Genomic DNA, 19,158 nt, shown 5'->3' with positions numbered 1-19,158 from the left:
AACATTTATTGTTTATTCATTTCACCAAGACAGCCGCAGACAACACTCCATTCCCATGGTAATGAGGGCAATACTTTACGCCTCTTTTGTGAGAAAGGACAGCGCCTAAAGAACCACTGCCAAAGGGGCCTGTCGAAAATAGCGCGGCGAGTGCGATGATGGTGCATAAATTTCACCCTCGATGGAGCTCGGAGTTATATCCTGCTGTTCCCTTGGTGTCATTGCCAGCGCCGGCACGGCTGTTTGAAGTTAATTAGCGAAACCATAGCGACTGGTTAGTCTAAGAAAGCCTCAAACTACCCTCGTCTGGCGAAATGGCTAGTTCATACTTCTAATCACGAATTAATGGCCGTCAACAAAAGGGGTTACGCTTCTGCCATTCATAACGAGCTCGAAAAATTTGCCTATGTAAAATATTTGCTATTTACTTATTATCGTTTCCTCTGACGATTAACGAAGTCACTGTAGCAAAAGTATTTTATTCGCGGCATTCCACAGGCTATTTTCTTATGTTCTTCTTAACGACGCAATCATTTCTCGTGAAATACTCAATACACGTTATATTCTATCAGGGAAAATACCAGAACAAGCTTAGGTGAAAGGTCTGAAGTGCAGCCACAACAGATCGCGGAAGATTGCTCTGATGTTCACGAGCTGTATCCCCCCCCCCCCCCCCCCCCCCCCCGCCTACCATTTTTGTTGAGTTGGGGGTATCCAAACTGACCCATGAAAAAGGTATACGAGGACGACCGCAGCACACTCAAAAGGGGCACTGAAGAGGAATCTGAACTCGTCTTTTTGCCGCGGGAACTCGATCTACACGTTCCGAGCATTCTTAGAAACTTCTATTTATTGCCCTGTGTGGCATATTTCCTTAATTAAATTGAATTAACGTCTGGCTCCAGCCTTTTTTTTTTAATTCTCCCTCGTACGGTGGGCGGAGTCGACCAACGCGGGGAGTGCCTTTCACCCAGTCCCATGGCGGCTTACCGCTCTGCCATCGGCGGAGTAACACGTATAGTCCGTAGAAGCAAACAGTCCGCGCGTATTTTTATTTCTGCGGGCTTATTTTGCGGTTATATTATCAGCAAATGAAACTATTTATTCACGGAAACCTAAAAAACAAAATGAAGCGAAAGCAAAGCCTCCACGGAGCTGGCTGAAGGGCACTCCACGCGTTGGTCGACTCCGCCCACCGTACGAGGGAGAATTAAAAAAAAAGAGGCGAGAGCCGGACGTTAATTCAATTTAATTAGGGAAATCGGCCACACAGGGCAATAAGTCGCAGTTTCTAAGAATGCTAGGAACGTGTAGATCGAGTTCCCGCGGCAAAAAGACGAGTTCAGATTCCTCTTCAGTGCACACTTAATCTTCAAGCTGCTGTCACTTCCTCTTTATTAAGCACCGAACAAATCCAGCTAAAGCAGACAGAAGGCAACTAACACTATTTTCTTTCCAGCTTCTTTAATTGATCTCCGAATTGAAACATGTCTCGTCCGAAAAAAAAGAAACATCCGCAGATGTCATACAAAAAGAGGTCTCCATGTTAGGCGGAGCCTGCCAGGAGTAGACGTATAGACACACTGTTACGCGAACACGAAATTACTTACCTCACACTTCATCTTTATTTAGGGGTGCAAGGACCTAAGCAAAAGACAACACTTGTACGTCGACGCACCTCTTGCACCCCACACACCCAGTCTCACACCCTCACTCCCACTCCTGGGAAACGACTCACGAATGCCATCTGGCGCATATTCGATTACCACGTATAAGAGCTCCGAGCGTTTTGTTCTTGCCGGCCACGCACTTGTTCGCGTGTATATTCAGGCCTCGTCGTCGCTTCTGCCAGTAACTTCCCAGCACCCGCACACATTGTTCCATGGTAAATGAGATGCGCGCGGTGGCAGACATGAGTGAGCATATGCACCCAAAGCACACGCCACCGTTACGACGCCGCTGTCCCAATTAGGCCACCGCACCACCGGTCGATGTCCATGGTTCCGACCCCAGCCTCGTTTTTTTGCTGCTATTGTCAGCACCCAACTGCAGTGTCTAGAACCGTGAGCCGGGGAGAGAGTTACGGCCGCTGAACTCGGTCGCGCTCAGCGAGCGATGACCCCCGCGCTCTGGGATCGGACGTGTGTCCCAAATAAGAATGGGCTGGGCGGCCGTCTGGTACGCGGCTGGCAGTAGTCGCGGAGCGAAATCCATGCGCTGGTTGATTGGTTCATTCGTTGCCACTTGCTCCCTTTGTTCCTAGCTAGCTTTTATTTACTTACAAGCTTACCTACTATCCAATTTAATTAGTTCACTTCGTCGTTTACGTAAATACTCACTCAGTCGATCGCCCCGCCGCGGTGGCTCAGTGGTTACGGCGCTCGGCTGCTGACCCGAAAGACGCGAGTTCTATCCCGGCTGCGGCGGCTGAATTTCGATTAAGGCAAAATTCTAGAGGCCCGTGTGCTGTGCGATGTCAGTGCACGTTAAAGAACCCCAGGTGGTGGAAATTTCCGGAGCCCTTCACTACGGCGTCCCTCATAGCCTGAGTCGCTTTGGGGACGTTAAACTCCAATAAACCAAACCAATCACTCAGTCTATTGCTTACTGAATTTTTAAAACGCCGACTACCTTAATTAGACCTAATTCATAAACACTGAATTATCTAGTTAATCACTGTATACACAGAGCCTCATTACAAAGTCACTTGCCTCTATGCCTGATCCCCTTGCTTAATGATTTAGAACTTCAAGGACCCTAAAAAGCTATTTAAATGTACTGGGCTGCTACAGCTACACAAATATATGAACGGCGAGAAGGTGACACTAACATGAAAGTAAAATGCCGCTGCTTAAAATAGATCAGTAGTTTGCAAAACAAAAATATGTCATACGTACTTATGCAATATAATTGATAAATAATCATCTACACTCAGATGTAAACAATCAAAGTACCTGAACTGGGAGTGTTAAACCTCAGAATGCCCTTTTTGTGGATCTTGCCCTTTTTGTGTGTCCGCATCTGTGGGAAGATGTGGATCAATAAACAAAAGCGAAGCGAATATTAACGGATAGCACTAAGGAGCCCGTAGCGGAGGAAAGCCGGCACCGGGGTCGTGGACTATGAGAAAAAAATCTTGCAAAAAATCCTCAGAAACGCAACGTAGGTGGGCCACCCATGGTCACGTGTCCTTGCTACGTCATCACAACCCGCCCACCTGATTGTGAGTAAACTGACCACCGTGGCAGGTGGCAGTTAAATTAATGATAGGTCACGAGAGGTTGTTACAGAAGAGCAACCTGGGTCGAGGAAACCTCGCCGGTGGCAAAACCTGCCATCGCAGGGCATTGGTGCATCGCTCAACCGCTGCACCACTGCTCCAGGTGGGGTATGAGGGCTCCCAGGCATCTGTGAATGTAAAGTAGAGAACGACCGATTCCGTAGGTTAGGGAATCAACCCATGAACGCTATCACGCTATACGGTTAAGGGGGAGCTGAAGTGTCCCCTCCATTTCTTTTTACCCCTACTTTACATATTGAACTCGAAGTTCTAGCGGACCCCTCACTCTCCTAGTGTCGCAATGTAGTCCTCTGTAGGCGTCTACTATTTATCATATTGAACCTTAACAACCCTTTTTATAGGGAACTAGAAGCAGACGGCTTCTTTCCTTGTCAGGGCTGAATGGGTGTTGGCTGTTCCCTTTCTTTTATTATTTATATTGTAGCCCACCCTAAAGAATGTCAGTTCCAGTCATCAAGAAATTCACTCCTACTACGGTTGCTGCTCCGTAAAGTGAAATTCAGGGGCAGCTGGTCGTGAATACAGCATTGCTTAATCGTCCCCTTGTAGAGCGAGAGTGACGTCTCTCAGTTGGAACTTGTGACGCCCATATGCTCGGACCGGTGAGCGTGGCGAGTTGTAGCGACGTAGTGCGTGACGTCACTGCACGCTGACCAATCAGCATGGCGTGTTGCAGTGGCTTACTGCGCAACTCCACTGCATGCTGGCCAATCAGCACGGAGCAGCACTACACCGACGACCCCAAAGAGTCTCCAGAACTGGAAAATGTGCTCTTGACAGCTGTCGCTGTAGAATTCATTCCAACCAAATGCAGTCGCTTATCTTTACTGCTCCAAGGAGCTGCTTACTGAGGCCGATTACGTAAACCAACAAGAGTGCATACTGATAACCAGATGCGCGAAAGGCAGTTTTGAAAATTCTCTCATCTCCTCGGTGGTCTCAGTATCGATGAAATTCGTTTCTATCGGTGTTCTGCAGAAATTCTCCTTTACTGTGCCGTTGCTGTCAAACTTCAGGGATTTTCCTCTCAATTTTCGTACCGGTATCTTGCCCGACTTACTGGTTATAATACTTTATGGTAGAACTTACGTTTTTCGCTGACATTTAATCGACGAACTGCATTTCTTACTGTCATATGCTAGATTTAGTGGAAGAAAAACGACGTCAGTCCCGAAAACCAGTGCCGGAAGTTGTCCCTGAACATAACAGGTCAGCTGAATTTTAATACCCAGCTTGAAAAACACAGTTCCTCCAGCCCATGCTGAAGGAAAAAAAGAGCGGTACAGAAGAGCGTAGTTACACCGCAGGAATAAAATCCTCGTCTTAGTCATTAATTCAGTATCACAACAGCACTGAGCTCACTACGTCGCTAAACATTAAGTTGAAACTGAGAAGTAGTAATCTTCCTCTTTTCTTGCTTCAATCTTTAAGAGATTCACAACTCTCGTTCCGTAGCGCTGTTGTGAATCTGTTTATTAAGAATGAACCAACTAGCCCACACCAGAATCCTCTTAGAATCTTTAAGAGTCGGCGTTTTCTTCACGAGCCCCATAAACAATGGCTATACTAAAAAACTCTACCTTGAATCAGTCAGCGAGTCTTTTACTGACGTTGAACGAGGTTTGTGCGAAGCGTACGATTGATTCGCGTTTGTTCCACGAGAGGGGAAAAAAAAAAAGCTTTCCTGTAGTGTCTTTACAAAGCTGCATGGAACTGATAATGCACGCAGGAAGTTTTTGTAAGCGCATGGGTGGACACAAGCAGGGACCTTCGGGACCTTCGCGCCCTTCACTTGTTAGCCTTGGATTTCAATGTTCACCTTCAAGTCAGAAAGCGAAGGAAATTCAAGAGCAAAAGGAGGCGTGCGACAGGATGATAAGGACAAACAATTAGCATGTCTGAACTCTTTCCTCTGACCTGATCTTTCTGAGAACGCGAAACGAAGTTCTGGCAACTTTCGTTTCGCCCCAACGATATAGAATTTTCCAGGGGTAACTAATACGCGAGTCTGGTGGTTTGTGCGTTTGAATACAATTCTTACACGTACACGTAAGCATTTACTAACAAATGTTTGCGCATGTGATGCACAACAATGCATTCCCCCAGGCACACATAGTTCGCGTTTGCTGAAATGTGAACGTTTTCTTATATTTGTTTTTTCTCCATACAGAGTGGTATGCTTCGTAATCAGTTTATTTCTAGTGCTTTTCATGATTAGGAACAAAAGTTTTAACTATTTTCCAAGCAAATTATGTTGATCTAATTTTTCTTCATTAAAAGAAACAGACTTCATGTCAGCGAGTATGCCGCTATGAGTCTGTTACAAGAGTATCAGCCTGATGCTCTCATGCCCAATTTAAGTTATCCGTTACTTCAAATCCTTACTGACTTGTTCAAAAACATTCCGCCGCCGAGGTGGCTCAGTGGTTATGGTGCTCGGCTGCTGACCCGAAAGACGCGGGTTCGATCCCGGCCGCGGCGGCTGAATTTCTTTGGAGGAGAAATTCGAGGTCCGTGTAATGTGCGATTTCAGTGCACGTTAAAGAACCCCAGGTGGTCGAAATTTCCGGAGCCCTCCACTACGGCGTCTCTCATAGCCTTAGTCGCTTTGGGACGTTAAACCCCATAAACCAAACCAAACCAAAAACATTCCAGGCAGCCATTCACACGCTCATTCCTCTATAGAAACAGAAGAAAACCCGAACTGAAAACCGATGCCGGCATTTCGGTCATCCTCCAATTTCTTTGCATAGCATTTCACCATTTTAAGCGTTTTTTGTGAATTATTTGATTTGAAAACAAAACAAAGGACACTCAAACGTCTAATCCATAATTTTTCGGTTCCCGTATTTCGTATTATTCGCCAATAAACTAAATGGTACCAGCGTCGTAAAAAAGACACGTAGCAGCGCAACGTATTCACCACCACCGAATTCGCACCACGGATTACTTTGATAATTTAATCAATAAAATAGTTGACGCAACCACCTGAGAAAAAAAGTCGGGTTTGCATATAAGGGAACTCAGAGCGACAAACGCCACGTCTTCCGCGTCTTCAACTCCGCACCGTTTTCTAAGGTGCCAAGAAAAAATTGCGGCTGGTAGTTTCGTCTTTGACCGCCGCGTCTCGTTTCATGGTACAGTTTTCAAGCAAAACATCAAATTGACGCATGATGTCAATTGATACTTTTCCGTTTTCATCTGAAAGAAATTCATTTGCTTCACCATTCTGTCCAGGGGGTAATTCCTCTTCTTTTTGGGTACAAGCTAAAGGAAATATATTTGCGTTTGTTTGCCTCACCAGATGCTAGGTCTTCGGTGAATTTCAGGGACTGTCACTTAATTCTGTTTGACGACGTAAAATTGCAGCCATGACATCACTGGTGCAGGTGACTCGCCAACTGTGATTCATGGCTCCTCCCGACGACGCCAATGACAGCAGCACGCTCGGACTTCTGGAGGCGACCGGAAACGGGTCGGTTACCACCGCCTCCGGAGTGTGGTCTTCTCCCGACCTCGACGAAGACATCTTCCAAAGGATGGACGTCCGCGTCAGCCTCATACTGGCGTACTCCATCGTCTTCTGCTGTTGCTTCTTCGGTGAGCACTCTCATGCGTTGCTAAATCGTCAGTGCCTGGTTTATATCCGCTTGCTTGTAATGTGTATGAAACGGGACAGGCTAAAACTTTAGCTTTTTATGCAGCAGTCTTCAGACACTCAATTGTGATGAGTTGCTCGTATTGCACGAAACTCTGTCGTGCCCTCAGGATTCCTTCTCCTGATTTTTTTTTACGTTTTCTTTGCGTTTTCTTTCTTTTGTGATGGATATGTGGCCACGGGCGAACATTGATAAATTGTTGTGAACATGAAGACGTGATAATCTCTGATGCAACGGATTAGGCACCTTGGTTATAGCACGCTACTCAACAGTACAAATGACAGAGGAAGAAACACACCCACACTATGAAGCGCGAACACACATAGTTCTTGGCGACTAATCTGAAATTCTGTTGTGGTGCAAAATATTTATTCCACTTGAGTGTAGTAGTTCTTATTCTTCTAGAGCTGTATTTCTAAAGCTATCAACAAAACAGAACCTACCACTCTAATTCTTTAAACAAGGTTTGGCGCCTGAGAGCCGGAAGCTGTTATGGGACGGAAGTTGCAGACCCCACTAACTTTCTTAACATGCAAGATACACTCAAAGGCAGATGAAAGCAGCTTTGACGTGGTAGTAGAGTAGATCGGAGCGTGATCGTTTCCCAGCCGCTTTCCTCAGATTCGAACAAATGTATGGCAGCCAGCTAGCGTTTGCATTCTTGTGATAAGAAGCCGTGACCACCATTTATTCCTTTAACACCAACAAACAAATTTGAAAGTTTAGGCTAGAAGAATAAAGAAAAAAGAACGACTGAGACACCGCGAAAGCAGGATCCATCCGGGTTATATATCAGCAGGCATGTGATTCTAAGGGATACAAAAGATCCATATTGGTCGTCCACGTGTAGCAGGCTCAATAGGAATGATTATGTGTTCGAATAAATTTCTTACGGTGGAGGCCGTTTTTATTCCACGATTAACCAAAATGCTTTGGAGTTTTGTCATGATGCAGAGCTGAATATCTTGCCGTAGTATGTTTATTACCTGCCGCTGGCTTCAATAAAATAGGCTCATCAAAAAATTTGCATTCGTCGGTTGACGTGCAGGGGTACATAGCCACGAAATATATCATCCACGATCGTCCGGTATTGCTACGTACGCATGAAGTTTCGGCTGAAACGTTCGCGAAGCTTTGTCCCATGGGATCGTTCCTGACGGCCTCACGTCTTACCGGGAGTATAAGACTTGCATGAGCAGCACTTAATTTGAATAAGTGATCCTGACTTTCAATTTTCACAGCCGTTCCCTCGGCTCCAAGAGGAATTTTAAGTTGCAAAATTCGCACGTTGCGGTAGAGCCCTAATACTTTTCCCCTCTGTTTTACGTGAGTAGACCAAGTAAGAACGGTAGTGATTTTTTTATTTAAATACGTTTCATCGTATTAAAAATATGCTCAACAACCAGTAAACAAGTCACAGCGCAAAAAAAAAGCGGAAGTACAGTGCACGTCAGAGTCCATAACAATATTTTCAGCCAGCGCACCTCCTAAGCTCTAGGGCTGCGCATAGACTACTTGCAGATGTGCTTGCTTGAGTCGCATCGTGTTGAAGTGGTGGCGTTGCAGTTACTAAACGGTTTCGTGCGTTGCTTTTCTTCAGTCTGAGCTTTTTTTTAGGAAAATGTTTTTCATCCTGCATATTACTCTAATGGGTCTCACATCTGTGCAGGGGGTGATAGCAACGACTTTTTTTTTATATTAAAGTGGTATTTCCTTGTTCATGCCACGACATCGAAATGCATATTGTGAATGGCGTTTCACGGGTCTCGAAAGAAGGTCTTGAAACACATTTTTATTTCGCTATATTAAAGTCACTGCATTAACACTAGCACCGACGTCAAGCATAGAGGAGCATTCTCCGTTACCATACTTGCTGCTAAATTAAGTATTTAATCAATTTGGCCTTTTTACGTTTAAACGGCATAAGATGCGCCGAATTCCTGTCAGTACAATTACTTGGATGTAAATGTAACATGTAAACATAAAGTAAAAGGTGAAAATATAATGCCTTTTGCTGCTAAAAGGTAATTTGTTCCGCAGAAACTTTAGAGTGTGTATCTATATGCTTTCTTCTTTGTTGTTGTTAATGTTGATATCAGTTGCGTACCGAGCACTGCACACGTCTCCAGCTCACTCTTGCCTTGGCTACCAAAAGGCGGCCTGCAGTATTAAATAAATAAAATAAAATAAAATAAAAATAAAAGCTGAGCGTCGTGAAAAACGTGAAATAAATATCATATTTACAAAGTGCCAGCATACCCCTTCGTCGCATATCATTATCTGTAGGTCCAGAAAGCGAATGCCGTCATGATCCGGAACTTTCATCGTTAGTTGAATTGGTTTTAGATTAGACCTGGACAATGTGAGGATTACACTGGTTTGATTTGCAACGCTGTGGCCACTTCTTAATCTGAAAAACACGATAGTCATCAACGTATCGGAACACACGTACTCCTGTAGATCTGAGTAAGGATTTGTGTAAATTTTGGTCCAAGGAAGCCAGTAGACAGTCACTGAGGAACGGAGCGAGGCCTGAGTGTATACTGACGCCCTCCTTCTGGATAAAGTGAGTGAGTATCCTCGCACACTTGTTTCTTGCTTTAAATTACCAATATTCAAAGCAATATTTACAAGCGACCTAGCCTGTCGTCCTATTTGAATGGTAGTAAATACAATTCAGTCATTAGAAAACATCTGCGGAAATTTCGATCGGTGAGCGTCCGAATCCAATCCATCTCGGCGCGGTTGGTGTGTCTAACTATATACCTGTCCAGACCACTGCAGTGTGTCGCCGTTGTCCGTTGTAATCAGCTGCGAAACCAATGGAGAGGGAGCTTGGAAAGCAGAGGGAAGGCGCATAACTATTTATGTGCCGCAGACTTAATTATACTTAGGTATTGAATTGAGCCTGCAGGAGATTGCCGCCAGACAGCCCATTTGTGACGGTTCCAGAGAGCCATGGCTGCGAATAGGCTCCACGCGGAGGTTTTAAACGCAGGCGCAATGAACTTTGATTGTTCTTTCGGTATTCAAGTCGTATTTCATGCGCGTGAGAAAGCAGCTGCAGAATATTAAAAGCAGAACACAAAGGACAAACAAACCTGTCAGTGAAAGTCGAGCGATGCGCGTTGGATTGAACGAGATTTGTATCTTGAAATGTGAATACCTCTTCAGGTAAGTTAACGCGTAACATCATTCAGCTTCTCGGAGCCAGTGACAGAGGGCCGAAATAGAGACGCCCCGCTATTATGCATAAGATAGATTAAGAATTGGGATTATCTTCTCCTTACAAAACCAGAAGTCATGGCAACGGCTCTCGCCGTTCTTTCCACAAAACTCAACTTTGTTAAGCAGTATATAAAAAATATTGTGCACCCACTTTGCATCACTGCCCTCTAAACAATTTCGTGAGTTTGTATGTCTGCCATATATCATTTTTAACGCTTTAAGGTTTAAGGTTCAGTAGTTTTTAAGGTTTAAGGTGCCGTACACGATATGTGGAAGAAGTCTGCCTCCTGTGTGATTTGGAGCAACTTATTTAACACGAAATATCGAAGGTAAGAAGATGGGCAACATCAACGAAGTCAATGCAGAATCTAGATTAATAATTTTACTGAAGTTGACGTTCAACGCCGCAACGCATTGATGTGAGGCTAGAAAAGTTTTTTAGAAGCTAACTGCTTTGTCACCGAGTTTTAACATATTCGAAATTTTTTTAATTTATGCATTTCAACTCTTTACTTATATGCTAACCGATGAGTTCAAACTAACACCGATAAGGACGGCGTATTTGTTACTACATAACAATTCAACATTAACAAGTAAAGACGAATTCTCTGCTGCACACATAACAGCTAACGGCAGTGCCAAGAGCTTACGCAACAGTGTTCAACTTAACAGAATGGTTTCTGTGAGAGATGCATATGTCGTAACAACATACCACTTCATGGTTCAGGCCTACTAGCGATGGCGACAAAGATCTTCAAGGCGCCGCGGTGGCTCAGTGGTTATGGCACTCAGCTGCTGACCCGAAAGACGCGGGCTAAAGAATCCCAGGTTTTCAATATTTCCGGATACCTTCACTACGGCGTCCCACATAGCCTGAGTCGTTTTGGGACGTTAAACCACAATAAACCAAACCAAAGATCTTTCATAACAACGTGCAGCCGGCGAAATCTTCGGCTAGAGTGCGCGACGGCCGCTTTTTTTTTTTTTTCGCTCCTGCGCTTTGCGACGAAGCAAACTTGCGGAAAGCTCAATATTAAGCGCGGCTTAGTGAGCTTGTGCTTAGATTTGATATTTTCGCAAGTTTCTTCCGTCATAAGCTGCAGGAGCACGGAAAACGCAGCGGGCACACACACGAGATAAAAATTTGGTTGGCTGTATCTTATGGTTCAGCGAAGCGGCTGCTGTTTAGCGAAAAATATAAACCCCCTCTAAGCAAGAAGCGATAAGTGTTTGTTTATTCACGCATGTCAAACGCATACATTCATGGGCCGCCAAAGCACTTGGGTAATTGTAAGCGGCCTAAGCAGCCCGTCAGTGCACAGCGCGTAAACATGTCAACAAGCGTGAGCATCAACCGTGCCTGCTTGACAACAACGAATGTTAACAAAGCAACAAGGAGGTACAATACCGTATTCACTCAGAGTATTGGCTTACAGGACAAAAATAAAGAGAGAAAAAGCTAAAAGTTGCAAATAACTGACTCTCTCCAATATATCATTGTGGTGTCAAGAAGGTGGCTATTCATCCCTACGCATTGTAACATAGAAACACTTCACAGAATACACCCTAAAAACCATATTGGGCTCCACCTTAACCGCCGATGCAAAAAAGAGAGAAAACAAGAAAAACAAGGAAAAGTTAATACAAGTGACAGGAAGCGATTGCAATCAAATACTGTAAACTGATGCGATTACTCACGATCTAAACATATATTTTTATTAAGACTCGTACTATCTTTGGTGAGAGTAGTTGCAGCACAATAGATGAAAGGTTATTAAACAGGGAGGGACTGTAATATATTCTGCAACTTTCTACATAATTTGTGCACATTCTAGAGACAATACAAGCTTAATTGCAATGTAAGGTAAATTTGCTTTTAGGCTTTAACATTTTAAAGTCGTGATCACAGTAATGTCATATGTAGATCACACAGTCGCGTAGCTTTTGAAAAAGTAACCGATTTAAAGCTGCAATGTAATTTTTATACGTTATTTCATTATCAGTATCATAATTAGAATTTCTCAGACACCGATATATAACCAGGTATAATTATTATTACATTAGAACAGAATCTATACAAAGTTATTCCGTATCTTTATAAGGATTCTCCTAAGACTTGTAAATTATTTTTTCAAGTCTACAGGTGAAGACAGGTGTGGCTGTGGATCCATGTTTGTTTTATTTAGTGTGTGTGTGTGTGTGTATTTACGCATTGCAGGCGTAGGCGCATTTTTTGGCACAGCTGCTTGAACGAGGGTTCAAGTGAAAATTTACTCCATCACAACAACTTGCGCCACAAGAGTTACAGCAGCATAAAAGGCGCCTACTCCTGATGCATGTTCCAAGAATTTTCGAAGGATTTCCTTCGATCCAGATATCAACTTTACTCCCACATGGCACAGTATGTTCTCTTGGAAATATTCCTTTCATAAATTACATTGTTCCCACGTGAGCTCGCTTAGGCATCTGAATCGAGGCTCTCGGAAAGAACATTTTCAGCGGCCTGCTTGCTCTCGATGTTCACTCGAAAGTTTCAACCGCGGCGAAGTGCACATTCACAGTTCGGGTGCTGAAATTCTACGTGGCGTAACAGAATGTTCGCCAGTTTCTAACCAGATGCTTAACAATCTAACAAGCCGGGCATGCAGTTTGTGTGGCGAGAGTCGCATGTAATCCAATGAGCACTGCTTTAGCTAAGAAGAAATAATTTAGTTTCTTAGAATGTCCTATACCTTGCTCCACACCTCATGGAACTCTTTGCATCGTTTCTCCGTAATGAAAGCGAAATTCCCCGTCTGGTTTTCAACTTCGTGAAGCATGGTGACAGGTGTCGCGACAGCGACATACGCCCCAGCAGCACGCTTAAGAAGGTGAAACTAGTAAGAAAATATTGTCTTCACGCTGTAGGACGCGGGAAAGGAGATTCCATGAACGCTGGACCGTAGGTGACCTTGTATTGCATGATCTGGGAGATAAACTGAGAATAAAAAAAATCAGCTTTATGCGTAGGGGATTTGTAAATAATTATTTATTATTTTTTTTTATTTTGAGCAAGGGGAGATTAAACGTATAGGCACATGATAGGTTTGCTGTTGTTTTTTCACTCACAGCAGCGTATGGTGTTTTTTCCACTAATGAAGTTCACGCCCCCACAAATTTAGGAAAAATTCTTCTAGTCTTGCAACTATTAGAGTGTAAATATTACTCCACATACTTGATTTCAGCAGAAACGAAAACCAGATGAAATTCCTATACAATGCTATCGCTGGCTCAAATATTGTTTTGCTGAATGGTGGATTTAAAAGGGGAAGTTTCTGGCCTCGAATTTTTTCGTGATGCACTCTGCGTATGATGTAGAGATAAAACACAACCTAGCTTTTCCCTCTCTTTGTTTCAGTAGCGATTACTTATCTTTGTTAAATTGGGGCTAGTGAAGTGAGCTACGAGAAGGAAAATGGTAAGGGTAACGTTAAGAGAAAGGAAGACAGCAGAAAGTGTCAGATAACAAGCTCGAGTGAATGATATCCCACTCGCAATCACGCAAAAGCAATACGCGTAGCCAGGACAAGTAATATGAAGGGAAGGCAACCGATGGCCTCTTAGGGTAATGGAATGGATTCCAAGAGACGACAAATGCTGCATAGGGTGACGGAAAATCAAGCTGGCGAATGAGATTACAAAATATTCTTTGACAGTATGTCCGCAGGTGGACCTGAACAAAATTAGCTCGAGATATATGGGAAAAGCTTTTGTCCTGAAATGGGCGTAACCTTTTAGAAAAAAAGGTAGTAGTACTTACTAACCTTGGAGTAGTAACTGGTTTTCACGTATGTTACTACCCTATTAGAAACTGCAGTTGGTAACGGGAACGTTAGTAACAGTTACTAACCCATTGAGTTAGCAACGGCTGCTGCTCGCAGTTAGTAACAGGAAGCTAGCAGTATTTACTAAGAAAATGAATAGAAACTCGCATATGTTGCTAGATTCATCCTACAGTGTGCTGGTGTGGCTTTTAAAATTTATGCGTAGTCGAAAAATAAGAAAAGCTTCATAACCGATTTGACTAATTCCGGAATCCAGACAGGGCTATAAGAGCGTACGCTGGCCGTAAATCACAGACTTAGGTTTAAGCTTGTCACGCATTACATGTACAAATTATGCGAGGTGATGGCATCAACAACCTTACCGTGCGCACACAAAGGTTCAGAATGCAGGAACAGGACAAATCAGAAAGAGCCACACTCGCGCACTGCGCGTGCACAGGTAAATCTTTCTGAGCCGTATATACCTCATCAATCAGACTCTCATTTACGTGTTAGTGGTTCTCACCGGTTGAGCTAAGACACCAGCGTTAATTATGAAGTTGAGATTGTAGAAACAGCTTAGTCTACCTAACCATACGCCCCTGCAGAAATGTTTAATTACAAAACCAATTTATTGGCACGACAGTCTGTGTCAGTTATATTCCTTGACTTTATTTTAGAGTTAAAGGAACGGCTACTAACTAGGTAGTAACTAGCGACCTTAGTTAGTAAAAAGGTAGCTTGGGCTACTTTTACTAGCTATACTTTGAAGAGGGTAGGAAATAGCTGATAAAAAGTAGTAAAACGAAGTCAGGGTTAGCAACTGCGGCACTTGCTACCTTTTTACTATCTTTTTACTGACTTTTTTTAAGTGTAGATGTGTTAGTTGTGCTAGTAGAGATAATGATCAGGTTACTAGTACTTCTTAATCTTAATACATATTTTTTTTCTACCCAGGAAACCTGCTGGTGGTGCTGGTTGTGGTGGTTCACCGGCGCATGCGTACCATCACAAACTTTTTCCTCACCAACCTGGCGGTGGCGGACCTGTGCGTGGGGCTGTTCTGCGTCTACCAGAACCTGTCCGTTTACCTCATGGGGGAGTGGCCCTTCGGGGACTTCCTCTGCCGAATGTACTTCTTCATACAGGTGGGCGCTCCGAAATACCGCCGCTCCTTTTCGACTAAAGAGTTGAGTTCATTTCGCAGCCAACCAGTTCTAGCCCACTGATGTAACGTTAGAAAACTTTTCGAAGATAATATTTAGCTGAAGAAGCACCTGCTGTTGAGACATGATTAGATGAAAACTGGAAATAAAGGCCAAGCTTTTGTCTGATTTAAAAAAAAATGAATGACGCAGCTTGTAAAGCCGGTATCAAAAGTGACGTATTGAAATGAATCCAGGAGTACAAGGTGAAGACGAAACTGCAAAATACTTCGCATTGCGAACCATTAATAGCTTTTGAAGTCATGCTTTGCGAAGAAGGCATTAGTAACAGCGGTATGTAGTGGGAACATTCCAAGACGGAATTGATGTAGCATTTCATGCAGTGGTGGTCGCGACGATTTTCTGGAAAGCGTGCTTCTTCAGTCAGTTTCATGTATCGGGGGTGGAAAGAAACGTGTTAAAAAGGAGGAAATGAGTTCTGTATCGTAGAAGAAAGTAAACGACCTTTTATGTGGGGAAACGAGCTCTGTGAGTGGTGATATTTTTTCAATGTAATGTCAATACTACGTAAGTCATGTTGGTAATTCTCCCAATGCGCCATTAACAGAATAAATAAATCAAACGAAGTTTCATGCAAAGTTAGCTCATGATGTGCTCTTGTGCGTTGCTTCTCTACCTTGTAGATAGTTAAATGGCTCAGTAAAAAATGGCACAAATTGCTCTATGACACAAATAATTAACCTACTAACAGACTGATTGACTGCGATACATTGGTTGATCGCCTGATTGCTCAGTCAATCAATGGGTGAACGAATTCATGGGTTAACATAGACGTTTTTCTGTTTAGTATTGTTTAAGAGATGTGTTAACTGTGATGTGACCGGTAAAGTAAGAGATTGATAGACAAATCGATTAATCATTACAAAAATATTCATACATATCTCTTCATTATTGTTCCCGCAGGCGCTGAGCTACACGGCCTCCGTGGGGATCCTCACCGTCATCTGCGTGGAGCGGTACATCGCCATCGTGCACCCCATGTGGAGTAAGCACGTCATCACCATACGGAGGCTCCGGATCGTCGTGCTCTCCGTGTGGCTCATCAGCGCCGGCTTCTGCAGCCCGCGGCTAATCATGTGCGGCACGGCAGACGTGCCCTCTCACGACGAACCACAGCGCACCATCCAGATCTGCATCATGCGCCGCTTCCTCTACGACTCCCGCACCTACGACGTGCTCAACTTCGTCGTGTGCTTCTTCGTGCCGCTCGCCATCATGAGCGTCATGTACTCCATCATTGGCCTCCAGCTGTGGAGGAGCAGCGTCCCGACGGCCTACTCCCCCGGAGGTCCGCGAAGGGCTACCCTGGAGCTAGTCCCTCTCTCCAGGGCCAACTCAACCTCGGCTCAATGTCGAGAGAGCTTGCTTCAGGACAGTGTGGTGCGCACCACCACGCGGTGCGGTGTTGTCAGAAAGCCGAAGCAGACCACGAGCAAAAAGCACGCATTCCCCGTTCCCGCCAGCAGCCAGGTCCATCAGCACTACCAGCAGCAGGCAGCCGCAACAGTGCTTCGGGCGAGGCGAAAGGTCATCCGGCTCCTGGTTGCCGTGGTTCTCGGGTTCGCAGTCTGCAATCTGCCGTTCCACGCACGCAAGTTCTACCAGTATTGGTCGGCGAGCTACGAGGGGGCGTCGCGGTCGGCAGTCAGCCTGACCATCGCCACCACGCTGGTGCTCTACATGAACTCCTTCATTAACCCGATCCTGTACGCGTTCCTCTCGGACAACTTCCGCCGAAGCATGAAGGACGTGCTCTTATGCCGCTCTCGGCGCAAGATACGGCGCCTCTCGTCCAACCGCTCCAACGGCAAGACGACCGCATCGTCGGTCTTCCAGCACCAGGAGAACACGATCGTGCACGCCAATGGATTTGTCTGAGGACGGCTGCGCGTCGCCCCTGTGGCGGCTCGCCGAAACCATCGTCGTGTGCCGTTCTGGGCTGGAAAGTGGCCCCCTTGTTCGCAGTGGCTGACGGGAAGTTAGTGTCCTCAGTGACGTGCGTGGACCAAATGCCCTGGCCTCGCGGTGTACGTTGAAGAGCTTTTGCTACCAAGTGATTTGGTGTGTATATATCTTTGCATATTCAGTGTCGGTATTCTGTGTTTTAAAGCGAATATGGGCTGAAAGGAACGTTTCATTAAGCACATAATAATGATTTGATACCATTATAGCTATCTTTGAAAGCATGAAATTTGCTTTTGTAGTTTTTTCCCTGAGAAATGGTTGGACGAAAGTACTTGTGTAATCGTAGGAAGAATAGCGTGTCAACCACGAAATGTAATATATGCAGCTCAACTGGGCGCAATATTTATAAGTGGAAGTGTTAGCTAAAATTATATGCAATATCGCTTGAGCCATGCACCGCTTCCAAAAACTTAGAACACTACATTGAAAGCTGTGAACAGTGTGGCTTACATTGCACAGGCAGGCATAAGGGCTTCTATGAAGTTTGGGCTTGTCGATGTAGATTCATGATATTTGTGGAACACAGCGCGAATTGGACGAAATACGAAGGTGAAAAGGAAATCCAGATCGTGCACTCCTCTTTCTTTCGTGGTTCGTCCAGCTTGCGCTGTTTTCAGCCACTATAATAAGGACTTGCTTATGGCTGAGCGGCTAGGTTCTTTTCGCGCGAAGAGCCCGTGATATTCTAAATCTGTCGACATGCTTCCACTACTTTTACATTTTGTGATGGTCAGTTTTGAGTTGAGCCTGAGGAGCAAACATCTAGACCTCACAGAGAATGGGACCGACGGTCCATAAAATGCGCCTGTTCTGCATTTTTTGCGGCACGAGTGTGGGTGTCAGCGACTGACAGAAGCCTTAGAGAGAGCGATATGTGGTAAGAGTAATCAGGTCCCCCGCTGGCAGGGTGACGTAATGAGACTCGTGTACAGGATCGGTACGCACATCTTTGCAGTTAGAATGCAGCAATACGGCTCGGAAAAGGGGAATCCAAACTCACTAAAAAATAAATTTGAGATCTCGTTCAAATTTAAATGAATCTTTTCGCCCAGCTATCCACCCTGTCCAACTAATGCACATTATTTTCATTTTTTTTTTGTTCATGCAGTTAGAGTGGTTTTTTTTTTATTTAACGCTGGTACACATGACAATTCAAAAATGTCAGAAGGGCATTATCTTGAACCTTCACAGAGTAGCACTTAAGAGCATTTCTCACAAACACGATAAAAATTGTGAAAGTAAGGTCTGTAGTGCTAGATGCAATAGAAAATCTCCATGATTTAATCGTTCTGAACCGCTTGACCTCCTGGAATCGCAGGCCTCCATCCTCGAGTCGACTGCAAAGTCACGAGCCTTCGTCGTTCTGGCCATGTTCGTTCGTGCTGCACACTAAAATACTTCAGAGTGGCACCTGACTGTGCCGCTGACTGTGCGAAGATGCAATGATTCCGGAGAACGTGTGCACGGACTCCTTCACCTGAGTGATCGATGCTCCTTCGATAAGGATTACTTCGCCGATTTGTCTACAAGGTGCTTGAAATATGGACAACAGAGTGAACTTTATGTCATCTATACTCTTTCCTCTCTGCTGTTGGTGTCATACCGCTGCTTTTACGGCTGAAATATTCACTGTTTTGGAACATTTTTGTGAGAAAACGCAAAAAACCATGCTCCTTAAGATCAATGTTTGAATGAAGGAGTAAGCAATGGTAGGATAAATGTGTCTCGGTATTTTACGTTTTGCCTTCCATGCTAAGATTTGCAAGCAATGAGGTATTTTAGGGCCAATGTGTGAAGAGGGACATAAAGAAAATGGCTCAGGAAGTAATTTTTTTCAATAGTTCAATAAAATTTGCTATGCTAGGAAATCTGTCTGATGGAAGTAACGAAAAGAGCCAACAATACCTTGGCTCTTTCGTGCGAATAAGGAATCCAAGTCGCTGTCTACCTAAGCGTAATTTCCTCAGACTTACTCA

General features: G+C 44.4%; 1 protein-coding gene across 1 annotated transcript; it reads left to right on the top strand.

Moving 5' to 3' along the window:
• The first annotated feature begins 6,703 nt into the window (after positions 1 to 6,703).
• Positions 6,704 to 17,254, top strand: LOC149335060 (trissin receptor-like). Its single transcript, XM_089553735.1, has 3 exons — positions 6,704 to 6,901; positions 14,949 to 15,139; positions 16,121 to 17,254. The coding sequence occupies exons 1-3, from the start codon at positions 6,712 to 6,714 to the stop codon at positions 17,093 to 17,095; spliced, it is 1,356 nt and encodes a 451-aa protein (XP_089409861.1). The 5' UTR covers positions 6,704 to 6,711; the 3' UTR covers positions 17,096 to 17,254.
• The last annotated feature ends 1,904 nt before the right edge of the window (positions 17,255 to 19,158 follow it).

Source organism: Amblyomma mixtum, chromosome 7 (assembly GCF_055824585.1).
Source record: "Amblyomma mixtum isolate Tamu chromosome 7, ASM5582458v1, whole genome shotgun sequence".
In the NCBI taxonomy this organism is placed as follows: Eukaryota; Metazoa; Arthropoda; class Arachnida; order Ixodida; family Ixodidae; genus Amblyomma; species Amblyomma mixtum.
Note: the sequence above shows the minus strand (reverse complement) of the source record. Positions and strands in the feature narration are given on the sequence as shown.

Bases quoted from the DNA above. Each gene is read 5' to 3' on its own strand.
- LOC149335060 (XM_089553735.1), top strand. From the start codon at position 6,712: ATGGCTCCTCCCGACGACGCCAATGACAGCAGCACGCTCGGACTTCTG. The intron at 6,902-14,948 runs GTGAGCACTCTC...TTTTCTACCCAG, and splicing joins CTTCTGCTGTTGCTTCTTCG to GAAACCTGCTGGTGGTGCTG. The intron at 15,140-16,120 runs GTGGGCGCTCCG...TTGTTCCCGCAG, and splicing joins GAATGTACTTCTTCATACAG to GCGCTGAGCTACACGGCCTC.